Source organism: Amia ocellicauda, chromosome 9 (genome assembly GCF_036373705.1).
Source record: "Amia ocellicauda isolate fAmiCal2 chromosome 9, fAmiCal2.hap1, whole genome shotgun sequence".
In the NCBI taxonomy this organism is placed as follows: Eukaryota; Metazoa; Chordata; class Actinopteri; order Amiiformes; family Amiidae; genus Amia; species Amia ocellicauda.
This window is the reverse complement of record NC_089858.1, coordinates 25,727,546-25,749,162: the sequence shown is the minus strand read 5'-3', so window position 1 is coordinate 25,749,162 and position 21,617 is coordinate 25,727,546. Positions and strand designations below refer to the sequence as shown.

At 37.4% G+C, this 21,617-nt stretch overlaps 2 protein-coding genes and 1 long non-coding RNA gene across 3 annotated transcripts; all 3 read right to left on the bottom strand.

The window, feature by feature from the left end:
• Positions 1-5,390: 5,390 nt before the first annotated feature.
• On the bottom strand, positions 5,391-6,714 carry LOC136758268 (uncharacterized). The gene is made up of 3 exons (XR_010819942.1): positions 6,581-6,714; positions 6,237-6,354; positions 5,391-5,886 (listed from the first exon to the last, which is right to left on the bottom strand). It is a non-coding gene; the product is annotated as an uncharacterized LOC136758268 (long non-coding RNA).
• A 1,118-nt stretch (positions 6,715-7,832) lies between these two features.
• On the bottom strand, positions 7,833-9,443 carry LOC136759058 (C-C motif chemokine 7-like). Its single transcript, XM_066713868.1, has 3 exons — positions 9,319-9,443; positions 8,800-8,917; positions 7,833-8,463 (listed from the first exon to the last, which is right to left on the bottom strand). Exons 1-3 carry the CDS (start codon positions 9,383-9,385, stop codon positions 8,343-8,345), a joined length of 306 nt encoding a protein of 101 aa, XP_066569965.1. The 5' UTR covers positions 9,386-9,443; the 3' UTR covers positions 7,833-8,342.
• A 4,437-nt stretch (positions 9,444-13,880) lies between these two features.
• LOC136758223 (uncharacterized) lies at positions 13,881-17,925 on the bottom strand. Its single transcript, XM_066712491.1, has 6 exons — positions 17,795-17,925; positions 17,276-17,393; positions 16,827-16,939; positions 15,057-15,134; positions 14,713-14,830; positions 13,881-14,362 (listed from the first exon to the last, which is right to left on the bottom strand). The coding sequence occupies exons 1-6, from the start codon at positions 17,859-17,861 to the stop codon at positions 14,233-14,235; spliced, it is 624 nt and encodes a 207-aa protein (XP_066568588.1). The 5' UTR covers positions 17,862-17,925; the 3' UTR covers positions 13,881-14,232.
• Between the last annotated feature and the right edge of the window lie 3,692 nt (positions 17,926-21,617).

Genomic DNA, 21,617 nt, shown 5'->3' with positions numbered 1-21,617 from the left:
CAAAGGATTTGCAACCAAGTATTGAAACTCACAATTTAATTCATGATTGTTAGTTTGTCCAGATACTTTTGAGTCCCTAGAATCGGTGGGACCACATATAAAAATGGGTGTAATTCCTACACCGTTCACCCAATTTGGATGTAACTACCCTCAAATTAAAGATGAAAGTCTACACTTAAGGACACCCTTTCAAATTCTTTGTGGTGGCGTACAGAGCCAAAATGATGACAATTTTGTCACTGTCCAAATATTTATGGATCTAACTGTATATTATGGTATATTATATTAATGGTTTCATGTATATTTACCCCCTTCTTCTGTTTTTATATATTTTTGTCACAAATTGCACTCTGCTTATACCCAAATGCAAATTCAAGTCCCTTGTCCTGACCTACTGCTCTCCCTTCCACATCCAGTACTGTGTCACTCCCTATACTTGTGTTCATCCACTCACTATCTGAACAGAAATATATTTACAGCAATACTGACAGTAATATATTGCAGCTTGCATCTGGCTTGCATGACTGAAGAACCGGTATAAGTGTTTTGTATTAATACTAGCATTAGAAATAATAGCATGTGTAGAGTGAACAAATTGCATCTATCAGTCTAGCTAGAAATTCCTCCCTATGATAAAAGGACCACACAGAGGATAGAAGCCCACAGATGCCAGTTTGCTTAGTGTCTGTTTGTAGAAACAACTGTTTTTCCAGACAGGCTGAAGATGTCACATCATAGTGATTGATTGACAGTTGTTACTGATGGCTGTGGAACCGGACTTCTCGGAGTATGTCATGTGCATGTGACTGACCCTGCCCACAGAACCACATGTCATGCTTTCTATAAAGGCTGTTACATTTTGTTGTTCAGAGAGAGCCTACTGAGGTGGGGAGTTTCCATGTCGGGGCCTTCCAGGCCGGGCATGTTAAATAAATATATTATTCTCTGTGCTTCAAAGACTTTAATTCTTTACTGGGCTTTTCAATGCCTAAAGGACAAATATACAAAATACTGCAAGTTTTCGGAAAAATACATTGATTTTATTGTATTTTTTATAATACACAATTTACAATGTGGCACATTCATAAAACCTTGATAGTATGGTATGTGAATTTAAATACAGAAACAGTAATAACGTTTGAAGTGATAGCAATCCATTGTAGAACAATCATGTTAAATATACTTGTTTCAGATTAGAACTATATTTAAAACAGTGAAAATGATATTCTATCATATGGCTGCAACACACAATGGTGACTGACAGAAATGTGTGATTTGTAGAAATAAAATATATATATATATATATATATATATATACATATATACACTCACCTAAAGGATTATTAGGAACACCTGTTCAATTTCTCATTAATGCAATTTTCTAACCAACCAATCACATGGCAGTTGCTTCAATGCATTTAGGGGTGTGGTCCTGGTCAAGACAATCTCCTGAACTCCAAACTGAATGTCTGAATGGGAAAGAAAGGTGATTTAAGCAATTTTGAGCGTGGCATGGTTGTTGGTGCCAGACGGGCCGGTCTGAGTATTTCACAATCTGCTCAGTTACTGGGATTTTCACGCACAACCATTTCTAGGGTTTACAAAGAATGGTGTGAAAAGGGAAAAACATCCAGTATGCGGCAGTCCTGTGGGGGCGAAAATGCCTTGTTGATGCTAGAGGTCAGAGGAGAATGGGCCGACTGATTCAAGCTGATAGAAGAGCAACTTTGACTGAAATAACCACTCGTTACAACCGAGGTATGCAGCAAAGCATTTGTGAAGCCACAACACGTACAACCTTGAGGCGGATGGGCTACAACAGCAGAAGACCCCACCGGGTACCACTCATCTCCACTACAAATAGGAAAAAGAGGCTACAATTTGCACAAGCTCACCAAAATTGGACAGTTGAAGACTGGAAAAATGTTGCCTGGTCTGATGAGTCTCGATTTCTCTTGAGACATTCAGATGGTAGAGTCAGAATTTGGCGTAAACAGAATGAGAACATGGATCCATCATGCCTTGTTACCACTGTGCAGGCTGGTGGTGGTGGTGTAATGGTGTGGGGGATGTTTTCTTGGCACACTTTAGGCCCCTTAGTGCCAATTGGGCATCGTTTAAATGCCACGGCCTACCTGAGCATTGTTTCTGACCATGTCCATCCCTTTATGACCACCATGTACCCATCCTCTGATGGCTACTTCCAGCAGGATAATGCACCATGTCACAAAGGTCCAATCATTTCAAATTGGTTTCTTGAACATGACAATGAGTTCACTGTACTAAACTGGCCCCCACAGTCACCAGATCTCAACCCAATAGAGCATCTTTGGGATGTGGTGGAACGGGAGCTTTGTGCCCTGGATGTGCATCCCACAAATCTCCATCAACTGCAAGATGCTATCCTATCAATATGGGCCAACATTTCTAAAGAATGCTTTCAGCACCTTGTTGAATCAATGCCACGTAGAATTAAGGCAGTTCTGAAGGCGAAAGGGGGTCAAACACAGTATTAGTATGGTGTTCCTAATAATCCTTTAGGTGAGTGTATATATGCATATTAGGACTGTCAGTCTATAAAAAAAATTATCTGTGTCTTTACACAAAATATGCAACCTGTGCACATAAAACACAAAACTGACATTCACTACACCAACAGAAGGTTATTTTATAAGTTACAAAGTTACAAATTATTTAAAAAGAATAAAGAAAATAAATATTTTATCACTGATCATTTGCTGACTGTTTGTATAGAGTGTCTTTTAAACTCAAACTGTGCCTAGGTTTAAACCTTATCTTCTCTAAGAAGAATTCAGACTTCAGACAAACATACTTCACACTCCTGAATCCCAAATAATCAAATGTAAATGTAGCCTCATCTAAAATTGCACAACTGCTCAAGAAGCTCAAGGACAAATCGTGCATGGCAGTTTGCTAAATGCAGAACAAGGATCTGAGCAAAACCAGCTGAAAATGGCAATTAGTATATCAACTGAGAAAAAGTTCAGCACTATTGTAAAAATGTAAACTAATGTTTTTGTCTTTTAAATAAAGAAAGACAACAGTTTGCACTTGTTATTTAAAAGCATCGAGCAACACTTGTAACATGTGTATCCACCAAATAATATCTTTGCTAATGCTAATATTTAATTAACTCATAATTATTGTTAGATGCATGCTTTTTTATTTTGACAATATTTTCAGATAAGCAGTTACTATGCATTGATTGTACATGCCCAAGTGACAACACATAAGTAATGCCCTGCTCTGTTTCTAACATATTAGTTTATTGCAGGCTTAGGAGAATGTGTATATGGACTGTATCAGCACAAGATAACAGTAACAGAAGAGAGAGAGAGAGAGAGAGAGAGAGAGAGAGAGAGAGAGAGAGAGAGATTGTTTGGAGGGATAAGAGTGACTGACACAAAAATCTATCCTCTCAATGCAAAATACAACAGGCTACAGTAGTGTCAATGGTACAGAGTGAACAACTAATTGCTGCTGTCCTTCCCTCAAACACTGTGGCTGAAGAAAGGGAGGAGGCACAGCTATGCCAGTTGTCTCAGATTTATAACCACCCCTTTAGTTTATTTCAAATGCTTGATTGTGGAGTCTCAAACTAAAAGTTAAGAATTTAAGCTTATTTGTTTGTACACTCTATGTAACTGTGTCAATACACTGTTATGTTATTAAAACAAAACTTTTTTAAAATGTATGATATCTCTTCTGTAATCTCTGGATGTGACAGGGAATTTAAAATATTAATAATGGGATTTAAAACGTGCCACAAGGTAAGACACTGCTTACAAATGTAAATTAAAATTGGCAAAACTTCTCTTTTCCTGTGTAGAAATGCATAGAATGACCAAAATTTAAATACAATACATTCTTAGCGACAATTCTTAAAGAAAACGATTATGATTGCAAATGTAATTTCATGGAAATAACCTATGGAGGAGATGTAAATCTGAAATTTGAACTGGTGCCTCCTGAGAATTCTCTTGACTTCTTGGACAAATTGTTATTTTACTTCCTCCTTTACAGTTCACAGAAACACTGAGGTACTGGCATCATTATCTTCATTTTACAAGATGAGAGAGTGAAACCTTTCTGAAATACCATAGGGTTGGATTTGAGCCAGAAGGGTTAGTAAATCAGAAAAAAAAGCAAATTCAATTTAAGACACAGTTACATTCTGCATAATAATTTACTTCTTAAACCAAGATGCTTGTCTGTGGGAATAATCATCAACATTTATAAACATGAGTAAAGGTTACTGCCCTGAGATTGTTTGCAGCAGTATGTCTTCTAGATGTCTGCATCTCATACTAGAAACAAAGCAAAATACAACACAGGACAAGTTCACAGGAACTTTCAAACAAATAAATTAATATCTCCAATTGATTATCTATTTGATAATTGTTGCTTCCAAGCTTAATTCTAGTGGACATATGTACCCCTCAAAAAATAAGGTTTAGCTTCTACAAGACATTCATCAGCATTCTATTCTATGCTTTTGATATCTTTATCTAAGATGACTTCCATGCTTTAAAAATCACTGGCATACAATTGACAATTGAAAATATCATCACTGTGTACAGGATCTGAGGTGTAAGACAGGAGTAGAATTGTCTACAGGATGTCAAGGTGTGGTAATATGATTAATATGTCCCACACAACTTGTAAATATAAATTAATTGTGTACTTGCTCTTGGTTAAATTTGCTCTTATATGGTATTTTTTTATTTTACTGTACCATGTTTCCTGAAATGAATCTGTTGTATACTAACTATATCACTATGGGTGAGGGCATCTGCGAAGCACAGCAATTATGTCAATTAAACCCATTGAACACTGTTTTAAGATCAGCTGATCTATTTATTATTGTGGTTGAAGGTGCAATAACCAGGGAGGTATTTTCAGCCTGAAGACAAGTATTAAATACAACTTTATTATTTAATCAGGCTAATAAACTAGGTCTTTCTGTTATGTATAAACCCCACACTTACCCAGATCACCTCCAGAGGTCACAGTCTCCCGAAGTCTAGTTAATTTTTCTCCAGATTTTCAGATCTGCTTTGCCTTGTTCATACATGTTAATTAGTCATCACATGCACCTGTTCTCCATAGCCCATGCCCGTTGGGGCTGTGTATTTAAACCCCTTAGTTCCACAAGTTCAATGTGAAGTCTTCACTACACTCCTGTGACAATGCTGAGCCATTGTTCACCAACTTTATGGCTGATATGTTGTGTTTTTGACCTTGGCTTGTACTTTATTTGACTACAATTGGATTCACTATACTGACATGTTAGCCATGAGAAATAATGAAAAAACACTGTGTTCCAAATACATTCAAATTTATTTAACAAAACTGAGAATACAAATACAATACATTATTCTTAATGAAAAACACAAGGATAACCAATTATAAAAATAAACATATGGAAAACTCTGACTGGAATGATACAATTTGTCTTATTTTAGCTATCTATAAATGTTTTCTTTTTGAAAAGATGCAGCTGAACAAAACCAATATCCATGCTATTTCACATAAATAAAACAAAACTAAAATAAATAAAATATGTAAAATTGATACATGGCAATGGATTGAGTTTTCTGGCCTAAATTGCTTTTTATATTACTGTGTTGAGGAAGAATAAGAACTTGAGAAGATAATAAATGATGCAGGCAACTGTTTGGAAATAGAATACTGTTCAGAAACAATGAATTTCAAGTTAAATTTCAAGTTAAACATCACTGTTTCGTGGCAGTGGAGGGCCTGGCTGTGGGGGATGTTTTCATCTTCTGGTCCACATATTTCATATGATGTTTTACCCAGTGCAGGCTGGGGTCCACACACAACTGTTTTTGGGATGTCACAAAGCTGAAATGCAGGGATGGATGTACAGTTAGTTCATTCTGGGACTAGCCACATGCAGCTCGTGAATCATTCAACTGTTTAATATTATAAAGAAGTACAAAACAAGTATTTCACATACTACTACAGCTAATAACAATACTACTAATAATAGTAATAAAAAAGTGGACTAAAGCTGTAAAATATACAGGGATCAAGAGAAGCATGCATCACTCTACTAGATTCAGTGATGAAATAAGAGGCTGTTATTCCAGCTTTAGGCAATTACACAGAACTACAATGTTCATGGCCCTGATTAGGAGATGAACACAGTAAATATGAATGAATATATGACTCACACACAACACAATACTTACACCACTGCAGATTTGCTGCAGCTGCTGCTGGTCTTCCAGTAGGATACAATCACATCCTTAGGGATTCTGTGTTTGATGAAATCTGAGCAACATGGATTGCCAGCAATTGGTTCTCTTGCTGAAAAAATATTAGCAAAACAATTAAATGCTATACATTGGAAAATACCCATATACTAAAAACCTATTGGTATATCTACAGCTGTTAAATACTGTTTATAACTGGCACTTTTAATATAGATACCCTGTTTCTTATTTCCAGTTTCATCTTGAACAGTGCCCAATGACACTTTGCATAAGAATTGTATCTCTAATCTGGACAGCAGTTGAGATCACACAACACTTACGCTGAGAGGAAGCCCAATGCACTGTGCAGAGCAGAGTGAGGAGCAGGGCGCAGGTCAGGGCGTTCATTCTCAGCGGCTCTGGAGAGATGGAGAGGAGAGGAGTTTCTCAGTGTGGAGAGTCTGCAGCTCTGGGCTCTTTCCTCCCTCCACACTTGTGCTTGTTTTATAGAGGAATAACAGGAAGTAACTGAGCACATGTCAATGTAACAGAAATGATATTACTTCATGGAAGTTCAGTGTCCAAGAAATTAAAGGAAGTCTAAGAAATTGCTGACACCATCACACAAATAGAATAAGACTTATAAAGAGAACCTGATTACACTATTTCGCACAAAAAATAAATGCAAGTGTCTGTGAAACTATATTAACATTATGAATGAATTGTGGTTCATTTGGTAGCATTTCGTATCATGCTTCTGAAACCATCCTGATCTCAACTTGAACTTAGTCCAATTAGAAGTCATAGTTCCAATACGCACTTGCTCCAGCTCGCATTACATTTCAACATAAGAGACATTATAGAACTTCATGAAACTTCAGTGTCCAGGAAATTAAAGGAAGTCTATGAAATTCCTTACTCTTATTCTTCCCCCCACATTCCAATATCAACAAGCATTATTATTATGACTTTTTATAGCATGAGTTTAGCACAATGCCAGGAAAACAGCTGTGGAAAGAGAAGCCTGTGATCTAATTATATTGTTTATCAATGTACTCCTCTCATTCTCACTCTTTACTGGCTGCATATCTCTGCTTGCAGATTTAAGTCCTGTGTGCAGAGCTTCCTACCTGCTTCCCTTTTGTGTCAGATTTGATTTCCTGCTGAGACAAATCCCTCCCAGATACACCCATGTGCCCTAGCCCCCCCCTCCCTTAAGATCACGAACATGTCTGTGATATTAAAATTAGAGAAAATATTAGCTGACGAAAACAAGAAGTTTATTGCCCTTTTCAAAGTAAAATGTAAAGCCTTTCTTGCTTCCTTCAGTCCTGTCTCTGTCAGCATCTATAACTGTGCAACACTCTAGGTAATGTCTTCCTCCTTCAATCATGCTACGCCTTGACTTCAGGTCACATCTACCCACATCCAAATTCAAGTCCCTTGTCCTGACCTACTGATCTCTCCACCTGCTCCCTCCCACCCCCTGTCCACTGTACCAGAACAGAAATATATTTACTTCAGTACTGACAGCACTATTACAATTTGTATCTGACCTGGATGATGAAAGGAAAAACACAGAGAAGACTACAATAAATCAGAAAAGAAATATTTTATTGCATATTGTAAGTACAACAATTATAAATAACAAATAAAACTAATAATACACAATTTACAATGGGGCATATTCATTAAACCAAGACAGCATGTTAAGTGAATTAAAATCTTATTATTAATATTAATAAAGTAGATTATTTTGCAGATTATTAAATTGAACTTAAATCTGTGAACATTTAATAATTACTGCAGCAGGAAACATTGGAAAGTTGTGAGTCGATATAATATTTGCTTGTAGTCAGCCAGTCGGCTCAGTATGATGGAATATTTTTTAAATGCTTTAAATCCTTTTAGATGGAATACATAGTTTAATTTTACAGGGATTCAAACTGTACTATTATCATATGTTTGCTTTAGTCCCATTGAATCCCACTCAATAGCCCAGTGTTAATCATTATGATATCATGCTGAAATCACCCAAATTGAGCTCAGCTCGGTGTCTATAGCCGCAGTGTAACTGAGCTTGCCACGGTGCAGAGTTTAGGATCAGAGTTTAGCTGCAGTCTGTGGTTTCACAGTAGTTTGACTATCCAGGTGCTCCATGCATGCTTTCACCCACTTCACCGCAGGGTCGACACAGACCTCACCACGTTTCAGAGTTTTGAATCTGAAGTGCAAGAACAGAAAATCAGTTCAAATGAATGAGAAATGCTGCTATGCTGCTAGGAATATGCAACCTGTGCACAGAAAACACAAAACTGACATTCACTCCACCAACAGAAGGTTATTTTATAAGTTACAAAGTTACAAATTATTTGAAAAGAATAAAGAATAATATTTCAGGTTCGATATCCATGTAATAAGATGAGATGCTTTTCTTCTTTTCTGTATTGCAAATCAATACAAAAGCTATCAAAATGCCATTTCAGGTACAGTAATGAAGATTTCATTTCATCAGTTGGTAGCTTTTTGAATATTGTTAACTGTCTCAATTAGTACTTACATCACACCATCTTTGGGACAGTTGCTGTTGGTCTTCTGGTACGATACAATCATCTTCTTGGGGATTACCTTGTGTGTGAATTCTGTGCAGCATTTGTCAGAAATGTTTGAAGCTGAAGCTGGATCACACAAGACAGAAAACAGAGAAGCAATAAATGAAATGCATTGTGCTGACTGTTTGTATAGAGCGTCTTTTAAACTCAAACTGTGCCTAGGTTTAAACCTTATCTTCTCTAAGAAGAATTCAGACTTCAGATAAACATACTTCACACTCCTGAATCCCAAATAATCAAATGTAAACTGCTCAAGAAGCTCAAGGATGAATCGTGCATGGCAGTTTGCTAAATGCAGAACAAGGATCTGAGCAAAACCAGCTGAAAATGGCAATTAGTATATCAACTGAGAAAGAAAACTAAAAAATTCAGCACTATTGTAAAAATGTAAACTAATGTTTTTGTCTTTTAAATAAAGAAAGACAACAGTTTGCACTTGTTATTTAAAAGTATCGAGCAACACCTACTTGCAGAGGAGTAGTGCGACAGGGTGCAGAGCAGTGCAAGGATCAGGGCGAAGGTCAGGGAGTTCATTCTCAGGTGACGAGTGTCTCTGCAGAGATGGAGAGGAGAGGAGCTTCTCAGTGTGTTGAGTTTGCTGCGCTGGGCTCTTGCTCTTCTCTGCATGCCTCTCCTGGTACATATTTATAGAGGGAGAATAGGAATCTGGTAGACTGGGGAATCCCTAAGCAGACCGTATTAGAGGAATGGGAGCAGTTCATGGAACTTCACTTTTCATGGAATCAAGGAAGTCTGAAAATGCTGACATCTGTGTATGTCTCTTCTGCTTTTTAACATGTGTATCCACCAAAGTGTATATTTGCTAATGCTAGTATTTAATTCTATAATAATTATTGTTAGATGTACGTGCTGTGTTTTTTATTTTGACAATATTTTCAGATAAGCAGTTACTATGTGTAGCGTTATGTTGGGTGTATTTTGATAAGAGCATTTTAGCTCTGAGCTGAAGCACTGATCTAAAGAAGACCTCTCCCCCCCAAAGTTATCAGATTTCCTTAACTCATCAGCTTGGAACTGGTTTACATCAAAGTGACAGTTTTGGGAGGATGGCACCGAGAAGAGGCCAAATAGTTTGGAATCCTGCTATGAGATGTCTGGGGAAAGGGGCCTGTAGGTAATAAAAAACTCTTTGAAGTGGACGAGAGCCGAAATCCCGACATAGAGCTACAAACCCGGGCCAACCGGCATTTCCAAAAGATGGCATGGATTGACATCAGTCATAAATCAAGCCCACCTCCAATAGGACACTGGGGGCTGAAACCGAAATCCAATCTCAAAAACTCAAGAACCAATCACCTATTGATCTGACAGACTATAAAGAACAGTGCATGGTCTCTCTCTCGCTCTCTCTCTCACCTGAACCAGTAACTCGCTGCCACAGCTCATCCTGTAGCTCTGTTGCCCGAACCGGAACCAGAAACCAACCAAGTCTTTGCCGGCAACAGAAGAGTTAAACTGGGAGAAGGGGATTGAGCCGTACGAAGTATTCTTTTAAAGGACTTTATTAAATAAAGGACTTTACAGACTGCGCATGCCCGCCTGTGCCCACCTGATCAGTGGAGTTTTACAGCTGGACAATTGACAAGTCGACTGTATACGAAAGTGTCAGTCATTTAAATAGCTATTTGAGTCTTAAGAAACTTGACCCTTGGAACAAACAGGGCCCTGCTTTCCTCAAAGACTTTGTCTTCAAGTAACTACGGTGGAACCCTGCTTACAAAGAAGATTTTGTGCACAAGCTTGGAGCCTTCAAACCAGTGGAAAATCTGTTTGGAAAAGACTCTACATTCGCGAAACCCCAACTTCCAGGTGCATCGACTGAGTGGAAGTTCTTGGACAAAGCCGAACCGGACTGCCTTTGTTCCAAACCACACGGACCTCGTGCCGTGTGCTGTTATCTGAGCCCGAAGCCAGAGAGGCCTCTCTGCGACGACGTTCAGATAAGTTTAACAGTTTGGAGTTCATAATTCATGACATTTGAGAAATCAATTACAAATGTTAATCTGTGATTCATAACTCTAGAATGTGTAATATCATTTAGTTTTCTTAAATATAAATGTGTGTTGCATTAAACTGTTTTGTTGATAATTTTAGAAATAAAACGTGTCAACGCCGAGAAATATCTTCTCATTCCTGTTTAACTGTTTAGTCTGAAATTGACACAAGTTAATAGACACCAGATTATAGGTGGCCCTGCCTATCCTTAATCATTGAATAGTAATCAGTTAAGGGAAATTGTGGTAACAAGTAATGATAGGATCTTTCTCGGCACCTAAACGTAAATGAGACTGATATATATATATATATATATATATATATATATATATATATATATATATATATATATATATATATATATATAACGAGAAGTTACCTGACATAAATACTAACCTGCGCAGTTATTTAATGTCTGACTAACAATACTAATGAGAGACTCACCTTCGTCTTACTAACCGGTATTGTAGTCAATGTGTTTATAACCTTTTTTGTTGAACGATTTGTGTATTATCATATGCGATCCCATGGTCTTTGATTTGGTCACGGAAGTGATTTGTCTTTGATTTGTTGATCTAGAGTTGAATTTTAATTAGTTTTTCCCTTTTGTATAATTAATGTAGTGCTACATTTAGTCTTTGTTTTTGAATAAATTTGACAATTTATATCTTTGGAATTGGTGTCTGCGTCCAATTATTACAAAAATTGAGTTCTACAAGATTCCAGGATTCGTGATAAGGTGATACTATAAATTCACTTCTTTAATTGAAATTTATAAGTGTACCTTACGCTACATATGCATTGATTGTGCATGCCCAAGTGACAACACATAAGTAATGACTTACTCTATTTGTAACATATTAGTTTATTGCAGCTCTAGGAGAATGTGTACATGGACTGTATCAGCCCAAGATAACAGTAACAGGAGAAAGAGAAAGAGAGAGAGAGAGAGAGAGAGAGAGAGAGAGAGAGAGAGAGAGAGAGAGAGAGAGAGAGAGAGAGAGATTGTTTGGAGGGATAAGAGTGACTGACACAAAAATCTATCCTCTCAATGCAAAATACAACAGGCTACAGTAGTGTCAATGGTACAGAGTGAACAACTAATTGCTGCTGTCCTTCCCTCAAACACTGTGGCTGAAGAAAGGGAGGAGGCACAGCTATGCCAGTTGTCTCAGATTTATAACCACCCCTTTAGTTTATTTCAAATGCTTGATTGTGGAGTCTCAAACTAAAAGTTAAGAATTTAAGCTTATTTGTTTGTACACTCTATGTAACTGTGTCAATACACTGTTATGTTATTAAAACAAAACTTTTTTAAAATGTATGATATCTCTTCTGTAATCTCTGGATGTGACAGGGAATTTAAAATATTAATAATGGGATTTAAAACGTGCCACAAGGTAAGACACTACTTACAAATGTAAATTAAAATTGGCAAAACTTCTCTTTTCCTGTGTAGAAATGCATAGAATGACCAAAATTTAAATACAATACATTCTTGGCGACAATTCTTAAAGAAAACGATTATGATTGCAAATGTAATTTCATGGAAATAACCTATGGAGGAGATGTAAATCTGAAATTTGAACTGGTGCCTCCTGAGAATTCTCTTGACTTCTTGGACAAATTGTTATTTTACTTCCTCCTTTACAGTTCACAGAAACACTGAGGTACTGGCATCATTATCTTCATTTTACAAGATGAGAGAGTGAAACCTTTCTGAAATACCATAGGGTTGGATTTGAGCCAGAAGGGTTAGTAAATCAGAAAAAAAAGCAAATTCAATTTAAGACACAGTTACATTCTGCATAATAATTTACTTCTTAAACCAAGATGCTTGTCTGTGGGAATAATCATCAACATTTATAAACATGAGTAAAGGTTACTGCCCTGAGATTGTTTGCAGCAGTATGTCTTCTAGATGTCTGCATCTCATACTAGAAACAAAGCAAAATACAACACAGGACAAGTTCACAGGAACTTTCAAACAAATAAATTAATATCTCCAATTGATTATCTATTTGATAATTGTTGCTTCCAAGCTTAATTCTAGTGGACATATGTACCCCTCAAAAAATAAGGTTTAGCTTCTACAAGACATTCATCAGCATTCTATTCTATGCTTCTGATATCTTTATCTAAGATGACTTCCATGCTTTAAAAATCACTGGCATACAATTGACAATTGAAAATATCATCGTTGTGTACAGGATCTGAGGTGTAAGACAGGAGTAGAATTGTCTACAGGATGTCAAGGTGTGGTAATATGATTAATATGTCCCACACAACTTGTAAATATAAATTAATTGTGTACTTGCTCTTGGTTAAATTTGCTCTTATATGGTATTTTTTTATTTTACTGTACCATGTTTCCTGAAATGAATCTGTTGTATACTAACTATATCACTATGGGTGAGGGCATCTGCGAAGCACAGCAATTATGTCAATTAAACCCATTGAACACTGTTTTAAGATCAGCTGATCTATTTATTATTGTGGTTGAAGGTGCAATAACCAGGGAGGTATTTTCAGCCTGAAGACAAGTATTAAATACAACTTTATTATTTAATCAGGCCAATAAACTAGGTCTTTCTGTTATGTATAAACCCCACACTTACCCAGATCACCTCCAGAGGTCACAGTCTCCCGAAGTCTAGTTAATTTTTCTCCAGATTTTCAGATCTGCTTTGCCTTGTTCATACATGTTAATTAGTCATCACATGCACCTGTTCTCCATAGCCCATGCCCGTTGGGGCTGTGTATTTAAACCCCTTAGTTCCACAAGTTCAATGTGAAGTCTTCACTACACTCCTGTGACAATGCTGAGCCATTGTTCACCAACTTTATGGCTGATATGTTGTGTTTTTGACCTTGGCTTGTACTTTATTTGACTACAATTGGATTCACTATACTGACATGTTAGCCATGAGAAATAATGAAAAAACACTGTGTTCCAAATACATTCAAATTTATTTAACAAAACTGAGAATACAAATACAATACATTATTCTTAATGAAAAACACAAGGATAACCAATTATAAAAATAAACATATGGAAAACTCTGACTGGAATGATACAAATTGTCTTATTTTAGCTATCTATAAATGTTTTCTTTTTGAAAAGATGCAGCTGAACAAAACCAATATCCATGCTATTTCACATAAATAAAACAAAACTAAAATAAATAAAATATGTAAAATTGATACATGGCAATGGATTGAGTTTTCTGGCCTAAATTGCTTTTTATATTACTGTGTTGAGGAAGAATAAGAACTTGAGAAGATAATAAATGATGCAGGCAACTGTTTGGAAATAGAATACTGTTCAGAAACAATGAATTTCAAGTTAAATTTCAAGTTAAACATCACTGTTTCGTGGCAGTGGAGGGCCTGGCTGTGGGGGATGTTTTCATCTTCTGGTCCACATATTTCATATGATGTTTTACCCAGTGCAGGCTGGGGTCCACACACAACTGTTTTTGGGATGTCACAAAGCTGAAATGCAGGGATGGATGTACAGTTAGTTCATTCTGGGACTAGCCACATGCAGCTCGTGAATCATTCAACTGTTTAATATTATAAAGAAGTACAAAACAAGTATTTCACATACTACTACAGCTAATAACAATACTACTAATAATAGTAATAAAAAAGTGGACTAAAGCTGTAAAATATACAGGGATCAAGAGAAGCATGCATCACTCTACTAGATTCAGTGATGAAATAAGAGGCTGTTATTCCAGCTTTAGGCAATTACACAGAACTACAATGTTCATGGCCCTGATTAGGAGATGAACACAGTAAATATGAATGAATATATGACTCACACACAACACAATACTTACACCACTGCAGATTTGCTGCAGCTGCTGCTGGTCTTCCAGTAGGATACAATCACATCCTTAGGGATTCTGTGTTTGATGAAATCTGAGCAACATGGATTGCCAGCAATTGGTTCTCTTGCTGAAAAAATATTAGCAAAACAATTAAATGCTATACATTGGAAAATACCCATATACTAAAAACCTATTGGTATATCTACAGCTGTTAAATACTGTTTATAACTGGCACTTTTAATATAGATACCCTGTTTCTTATTTCCAGTTTCATCTTGAACAGTGCCCAATGACACTTTGCATAAGAATTGTATCTCTAATCTGGACAGCAGTTGAGATCACACAACACTTACGCTGAGAGGAAGCCCAATGCACTGTGCAGAGCAGAGTGAGGAGCAGGGCGCAGGTCAGGGCGTTCATTCTCAGCGGCTCTGGAGAGATGGAGAGGAGAGGAGTTTCTCAGTGTGGAGAGTCTGCAGCTCTGGGCTCTTTCCTCCCTCCACACTTGTGCTTGTTTTATAGAGGAATAACAGGAAGTAACTGAGCACATGTCAATGTAACAGAAATGATATTACTTCATGGAAGTTCAGTGTCCAAGAAATTAAAGGAAGTCTAAGAAATTGCTGACACCATCACACAAATAGAATAAGACTTATAAAGAGAACCTGATTACACTATTTCGCACAAAAAATAAATGCAAGTGTCTGTGAAACTATATTAACATTATGAATGAATTGTGGTTCATTTGGTAGCATTTCGTATCATGCTTCTGAAACCATCCTGATCTCAACTTGAACTTAGTCCAATTAGAAGTCATAGTTCCAATACGCACTTGCTCCAGCTCGCATTACATTTCAACATAAGAGACATTATAGAACTTCATGAAACTTCAGTGTCCAGGAAATTAAAGGAAGTCTATGAAATTCCTTACTCTTATTCTTCCCCCCACATTCCAATATCAACAAGCATTATTATTATGACTTTTTATAGCATGAGTTTAGCACAATGCCAGGAAAACAGCTGTGGAAAGAGAAGCCTGTGATCTAATTATATTGTTTATCAATGTACTCCTCTCATTCTCACTCTTTACTGGCTGCATATCTCTGCTTGCAGATTTAAGTCCTGTGTGCAGAGCTTCCTACCTGCTTCCCTTTTGTGTCAGATTTGATTTCCTGCTGAGACAAATCCCTCCCAGATACACCCATGTGCCCTAGCCCCCCCCTCCCTTAAGATCACGAACATGTCTGTGATATTAAAATTAGAGAAAATATTAGCTGACGAAAACAAGAAGTTTATTGCCCTTTTCAAAGTAAAATGTAAAGCCTTTCTTGCTTCCTTCAGTCCTGTCTCTGTCAGCATCTATAACTGTGCAACACTCTAGGTAATGTCTTCCTCCTTCAATCATGCTACGCCTTGACTTCAGGTCACATCTACCCACATCCAAATTCAAGTCCCTTGTCCTGACCTACTGATCTCTCCACCTGCTCCCTCCCACCCCCTGTCCACTGTACCAGAACAGAAATATATTTACTTCAGTACTGACAGCACTATTACAATTTGTATCTGACCTGGATGATGAAAGGAAAAACACAGAGAAGACTACAATAAATCAGAAAAGAAATATTTTATTGCATATTGTAAGTACAACAATTATAAATAACAAATAAAACTAATAATACACAATTTACAATGGGGCATATTCATTAAACCAAGACAGCATGTTAAGTGAATTAAAATCTTATTATTAATATTAATAAAGTAGATTATTTTGCAGATTATTAAATTGAACTTAAATCTGTGAACATTTAATAATTACTGCAGCAGGAAACATTGGAAAGTTGTGAGTCGATATAATATTTGCTTGTAGTCAGCCAGTCGGCTCAGTATGATGGAATATTTTTTAAATGCTTTAAATCCTTTTAGATGGAATACATAGTTTAATTTTACAGGGATTCAAACTGTACTATTATCATATGTTTGCTTTAGTCCCATTGAATCCCACTCAATAGCCCAGTGTTAATCATTATGATATCATGCTGAAATCACCCAAATTGAGCTCAGCTCGGTGTCTATAGCCGCAGTGTAACTGAGCTTGCCACGGTGCAGAGTTTAGGATCAGAGTTTAGCTGCAGTCTGTGGTTTCACAGTAGTTTGACTATCCAGGTGCTCCATGCATGCTTTCACCCACTTCACCGCAGGGTCGACACAGACCTCACCACGTTTCAGAGTTTTGAATCTGAAGTGCAAGAACAGAAAATCAGTTCAAATGAATGAGAAATGCTGCTATGCTGCTAGGAATATGCAACCTGTGCACAGAAAACACAAAACTGACATTCACTCCACCAACAGAAGGTTATTTTATAAGTTACAAAGTTACAAATTATTTGAAAAGAATAAAGAATAATATTTCAGGTTCGATATCCATGTAATAAGATGAGATGCTTTTCTTCTTTTCTGTATTGCAAATCAATACAAAAGCTATCAAAATGCCATTTCAGGTACAGTAATGAAGATTTCATTTCATCAGTTGGTAGCTTTTTGAATATTGTTAACTGTCTCAATTAGTACTTACATCACACCATCTTTGGGACAGTTGCTGTTGGTCTTCTGGTACGATACAATCATCTTCTTGGGGATTACCTTGTGTGTGAATTCTGTGCAGCATTTGTCAGAAATGTTTGAAGCTGAAGCTGGATCACACAAGACAGAAAACAGAGAAGCAATAAATGAAATGCATTGTGCTGACTGTTTGTATAGAGCGTCTTTTAAACTCAAACTGTGCCTAGGTTTAAACCTTATCTTCTCTAAGAAGAATTCAGACTTCAGATAAACATACTTCACACTCCTGAATCCCAAATAATCAAATGTAAACTGCTCAAGAAGCTCAAGGATGAATCGTGCATGGCAGTTTGCTAAATGCAGAACAAGGATCTGAGCAAAACCAGCTGAAAATGGCAATTAGTATATCAACTGAGAAAGAAAACTAAAAAATTCAGCACTATTGTAAAAATGTAAACTAATGTTTTTGTCTTTTAAATAAAGAAAGACAACAGTTTGCACTTGTTATTTAAAAGTATCGAGCAACACCTACTTGCAGAGGAGTAGTGCGACAGGGCGCAGAGCAGTGCAAGGATCAGGGCGAAGGTCAGGGAGTTCATTCTCAGGTGACGAGTGTCTCTGCAGAGATGGAGAGGAGAGGAGCTTCTCAGTGTGTTGAGTTTGCTGCGCTGGGCTCTTGCTCTTCTCTGCATGCCTCTCCTGGTACATATTTATAGAGGGAGAATAGGAATCTGGTAGACTGGGGAATCCCTAAGCAGACCGTATTAGAGGAATGGGAGCAGTTCATGGAACTTCACTTTTCATGGAATCAAGGAAGTCTGAAAATGCTGACATCTGTGTATGTCTCTTCTGCTTTTTAACATGTGTATCCACCAAAGTGTATATTTGCTAATGCTAGTATTTAATTCTATAATAATTATTGTTAGATGTACGTGCTGTGTTTTTTATTTTGACAATATTTTCAGATAAGCAGTTACTATGTGTAGCGTTATGTTGGGTGTATTTTGATAAGAGCATTTTAGCTCTGAGCTGAAGCACTGATCTAAAGAAGACCTCTCCCCCCCAAAGTTATCAGATTTCCTTAACTCATCAGCTTGGAACTGGTTTACATCAAAGTGACAGTTTTGGGAGGATGGCACCGAGAAGAGGCCAAATAGTTTGGAATCCTGCTATGAGATGTCTGGGGAAAGGGGCCTGTAGGTAATAAAAAACTCTTTGAAGTGGACGAGAGCCGAAATCCCGACATAGAGCTACGAACCCGGGCCAACCGGCATTTCCAAAAGATGGCATGGATTGACATCAGTCATAAATCAAGCCCACCTCCAATAGGACACTGGGGGCTGAAACCGAAATCCAATCTCAAAAACTCAAGAACCAATCACCTATTGATCTGACAGACTATAAAGAACAGTGCATGGTCTCTCTCTCGCTCTCTCTCTCACCTGAACCAGTAACTCGCTGCCACAGCTCATCCTGTAGCTCTGTTGCCCGAACCGGAACCAGAAACCAACCAAGTCTTTGCCGGCAACAGAAGAGTTAAACTGGGAGAAGGAGATTGAGCCGTACGAAGTATTCTTTTAAAGGACTTTATTAAATAAAGGACTTTACAGACTGCGCATGCCCGCCTGTGCCCACCTGATCAGTGGAGTTTTACAGCTGGACAATTGACAAGTCGACTGTATACGAAAGTGTCAGTCATTTAAATAGCTATTTGAGTCTTAAGAAACTTGACCCTTGGAACAAACAGGGCCCTGCTTTCCTCAAAGACTTTGTCTTCAAGTAACTACGGTGGAACCCTGCTTACAAAGAAGATTTTGTGCACAAGCTTGGAGCCTTCAAACCAGTGGAAAATCTGTTTGGAAAAGACTCTACATTCGCGAAACCCCAACTTCCAGGTGCATCGACTGAGTGGAAGTTCTTGGACAAAGCCGAACCGGACTGCCTTTGTTCCAAACCACACGGACCTCGTGCCGTGTGCTGTTATCTGAGCCCGAAGCCAGAGAGGCCTCTCTGCGACGACGTTCAGATAAGTTTAACAGTTTGGAGTTCATGTATGTGTAATATCATTTAGTTTTCTTAAATATAAATGTGTGTTGCATTAAACTGTTTTGTTGATAATTTTAGAAATAAAACGTGTCAACGCCGAGAAATATCTTCTCATTCCTGTTTAACTGTTTAGTCTGAAATTGACACAAGTTAATAGACACCAGATTATAGGTGGCCCTGCCTATCCTTAATCATTGAATAATAATCAGTTAAGGGAAATTGTGGTAACAAGTAATGATAGGATCTTTCTCGGCACCTAAACGTAAATGAGACTGATATATATATATATATATATATATATATATATAACGAGAAGTTACCTGACATAAATACTAACCTGCGCAGTTATTTAATGTCTGACTAACAATACTAATGAGAGACTCACCTTCGTCTTACTAACCGGTATTGTAGTCAATGTGTTTATAACCTTTTTTGTTGAACGATTTGTGTGTTATCATTTGCGATCCCATGGTCTTTGATTTGGTCACGGAAGTGATTTGTCTTTGATTTGTTGATCTAGAGTTGAATTTTAATTAGTTTTTCCCTTTTGTATAATTATTGTAGTGCTACATTTAGTCTTTGTTTTTGAATAAATTTGACAATTTATATCTTTGGAATTGGTGTCTGCGTCCAATTATTACAGAAATTGAGTTCTACAAGATTCCAGGATTCGTGATAAGGTGATACTATAAATTCACTTCTTTAATTGAAATTGATAAGTGTACCTTACGCTAGAGAGAGAGAGATTGTTTGGAGGGATAAGAGTCACTGACACAAAAATCTGTCCTCTCAATGCAAAATACAACAGGCTACAGTAGTGTCAATGGTACAGAGTGAACAACTAATTGCTGCTGTCCTTCCCTCAAACACTGTGGCTGAAGAAAGGAAGGAGGCACAGCTATGCCAGTTGTCTCAGATTTATAACCACCCCTTGATGTTCTAATGAAAGTAGTCTTGCAAAGTTTAAAAGTTATGCAATGCTTGATTGTGGAGTCTCAAACGAAATGAAATGACAATGGCAGCATTAACAGCATTGAGCTTGATGGTGCAGAGGATTGCCAGAGATAGTAAAAGTAAAGAATTTAAGCTTATTTTTTATACACTCTTTGAAACTGTGTCAATACACATTATAATACACGTTATTATTATTTTTTTAGTGTATGATATCTCTTCTATAATCCCTGGATGTGACAGGGATTTTAAAATATTAATAATGTGATTTAAATGGTGCCACAGGCTAAGACACTGCTTGAAAATGTAAAATAAAATTGGCAAAACTTCTCTTTTCCTGTGTGGAAATGCATAGAATGGCCAAATTTTTAATACAATACATTCTTGGAGACAGTTCTTAAAGAAAATGATTATGATTGCAATTTTAACTTAATGGGAAATAACCTATGGAGGAGAATTCTCTTGACTTCTTGGATAAATGTTCTCTGTGTGGCACATCCATGAACCTCACTATATCTTCCAAGTAAAATTGTTCTTTTACTTCCTCCTTTACAGTTCACAGAAACACTGAAACAATGGGAACATTTTCCTTTCTGAATTACCACAGGGTTGGATTTGAGCAAGAAGGGTTGGTAAATCAGGAAACAAAAAAGCAAATTCAATTTGAGACAGTTACATTCTGTGTTGTGAATGTTTCAGCATAATATTTTACTTCTTAAACCAGGGTGCTTATAATCATCAACATTTGTAAACACGAGTAAAGGTTACTGCCCTGAGATTGTTTGCAGCAGTATGTCACCTGTATTCTAGATGCTATTCTTTACTTTTGATGAGGATTAATGCATTTGTCCATTTAAAAATGTGCACATAACATTTAACCACAGCTGGTAATTCAGCAGGCACCTTTATCTAAGATGACTTCCATGCTTTAAAAATCACTGGCATACAGTATTACAGGGGTGAGATCATCACTTTGACAATTGATCTGTACGAGATCTGAGGTGTAAGACAGGAGTAGAACTGACTCCAGGTGCCCGCGACAGAGAGCGACAAGGACGTCCACGAGGCCGGGGGGCCGGCTCAGTCGGGTGGTCTCTATGGAAATCCGAGATCAGAGAGGGATCAAGGATGCCAGAGGCTTCCACCCAAGATTGTTAATCTGGTCCATACCCCTCTCGGTCCACGAGATACCGAAGCCTTCCCCGAAATCATTGAGACCTGACCACATATGCGGGACCATCATCCAGTTCAATGGGTGGAGGAGGAGGAGGAGTAGTGGCTGGATCAGTGGTGGGAGTAAAGGGATCAGCTGTGACCGGCTTAGAAAAAAGGAGATGTGAAAAGAAGGTGAGATTCGA

Excerpts from the sequence above, each read along its gene's own strand:
- LOC136759058 (XM_066713868.1), bottom strand. The coding sequence starts at position 9,385 with ATGAACTCCCTGACCTTCGCCCTGATCCTTGCACTGCTCTGCACCCTG. Across the intron at positions 8,918-9,318 it reads GTCGCACTACTCCTCTGCAA|CTTCAGCTTCAAACATTTCT; the intron begins GTAGGTGTTGCT and ends TGTGTGATCCAG. Across the intron at positions 8,464-8,799 it reads TGTCCCAAAGATGGTGTGAT|ATTCAAAACTCTGAAACGTG; the intron begins GTAAGTACTAAT and ends CTTGCACTTCAG.
- LOC136758223 (XM_066712491.1), bottom strand. The coding sequence starts at position 17,861 with ATGAACTCCCTGACCTTCGCCCTGATCCTTGCACTGCTCTGCGCCCTG. Across the intron at positions 15,135-16,826 it reads GAAACCACAGACTGCAGCTA|AGCCGCTGAGAATGAACGCC; the intron begins AACTCTGATCCT and ends CCATCTCTCCAG. Across the intron at positions 14,831-15,056 it reads GCATTGGGCTTCCTCTCAGC|CAAGAGAACCAATTGCTGGC; the intron begins GTAAGTGTTGTG and ends ATATTTTTTCAG.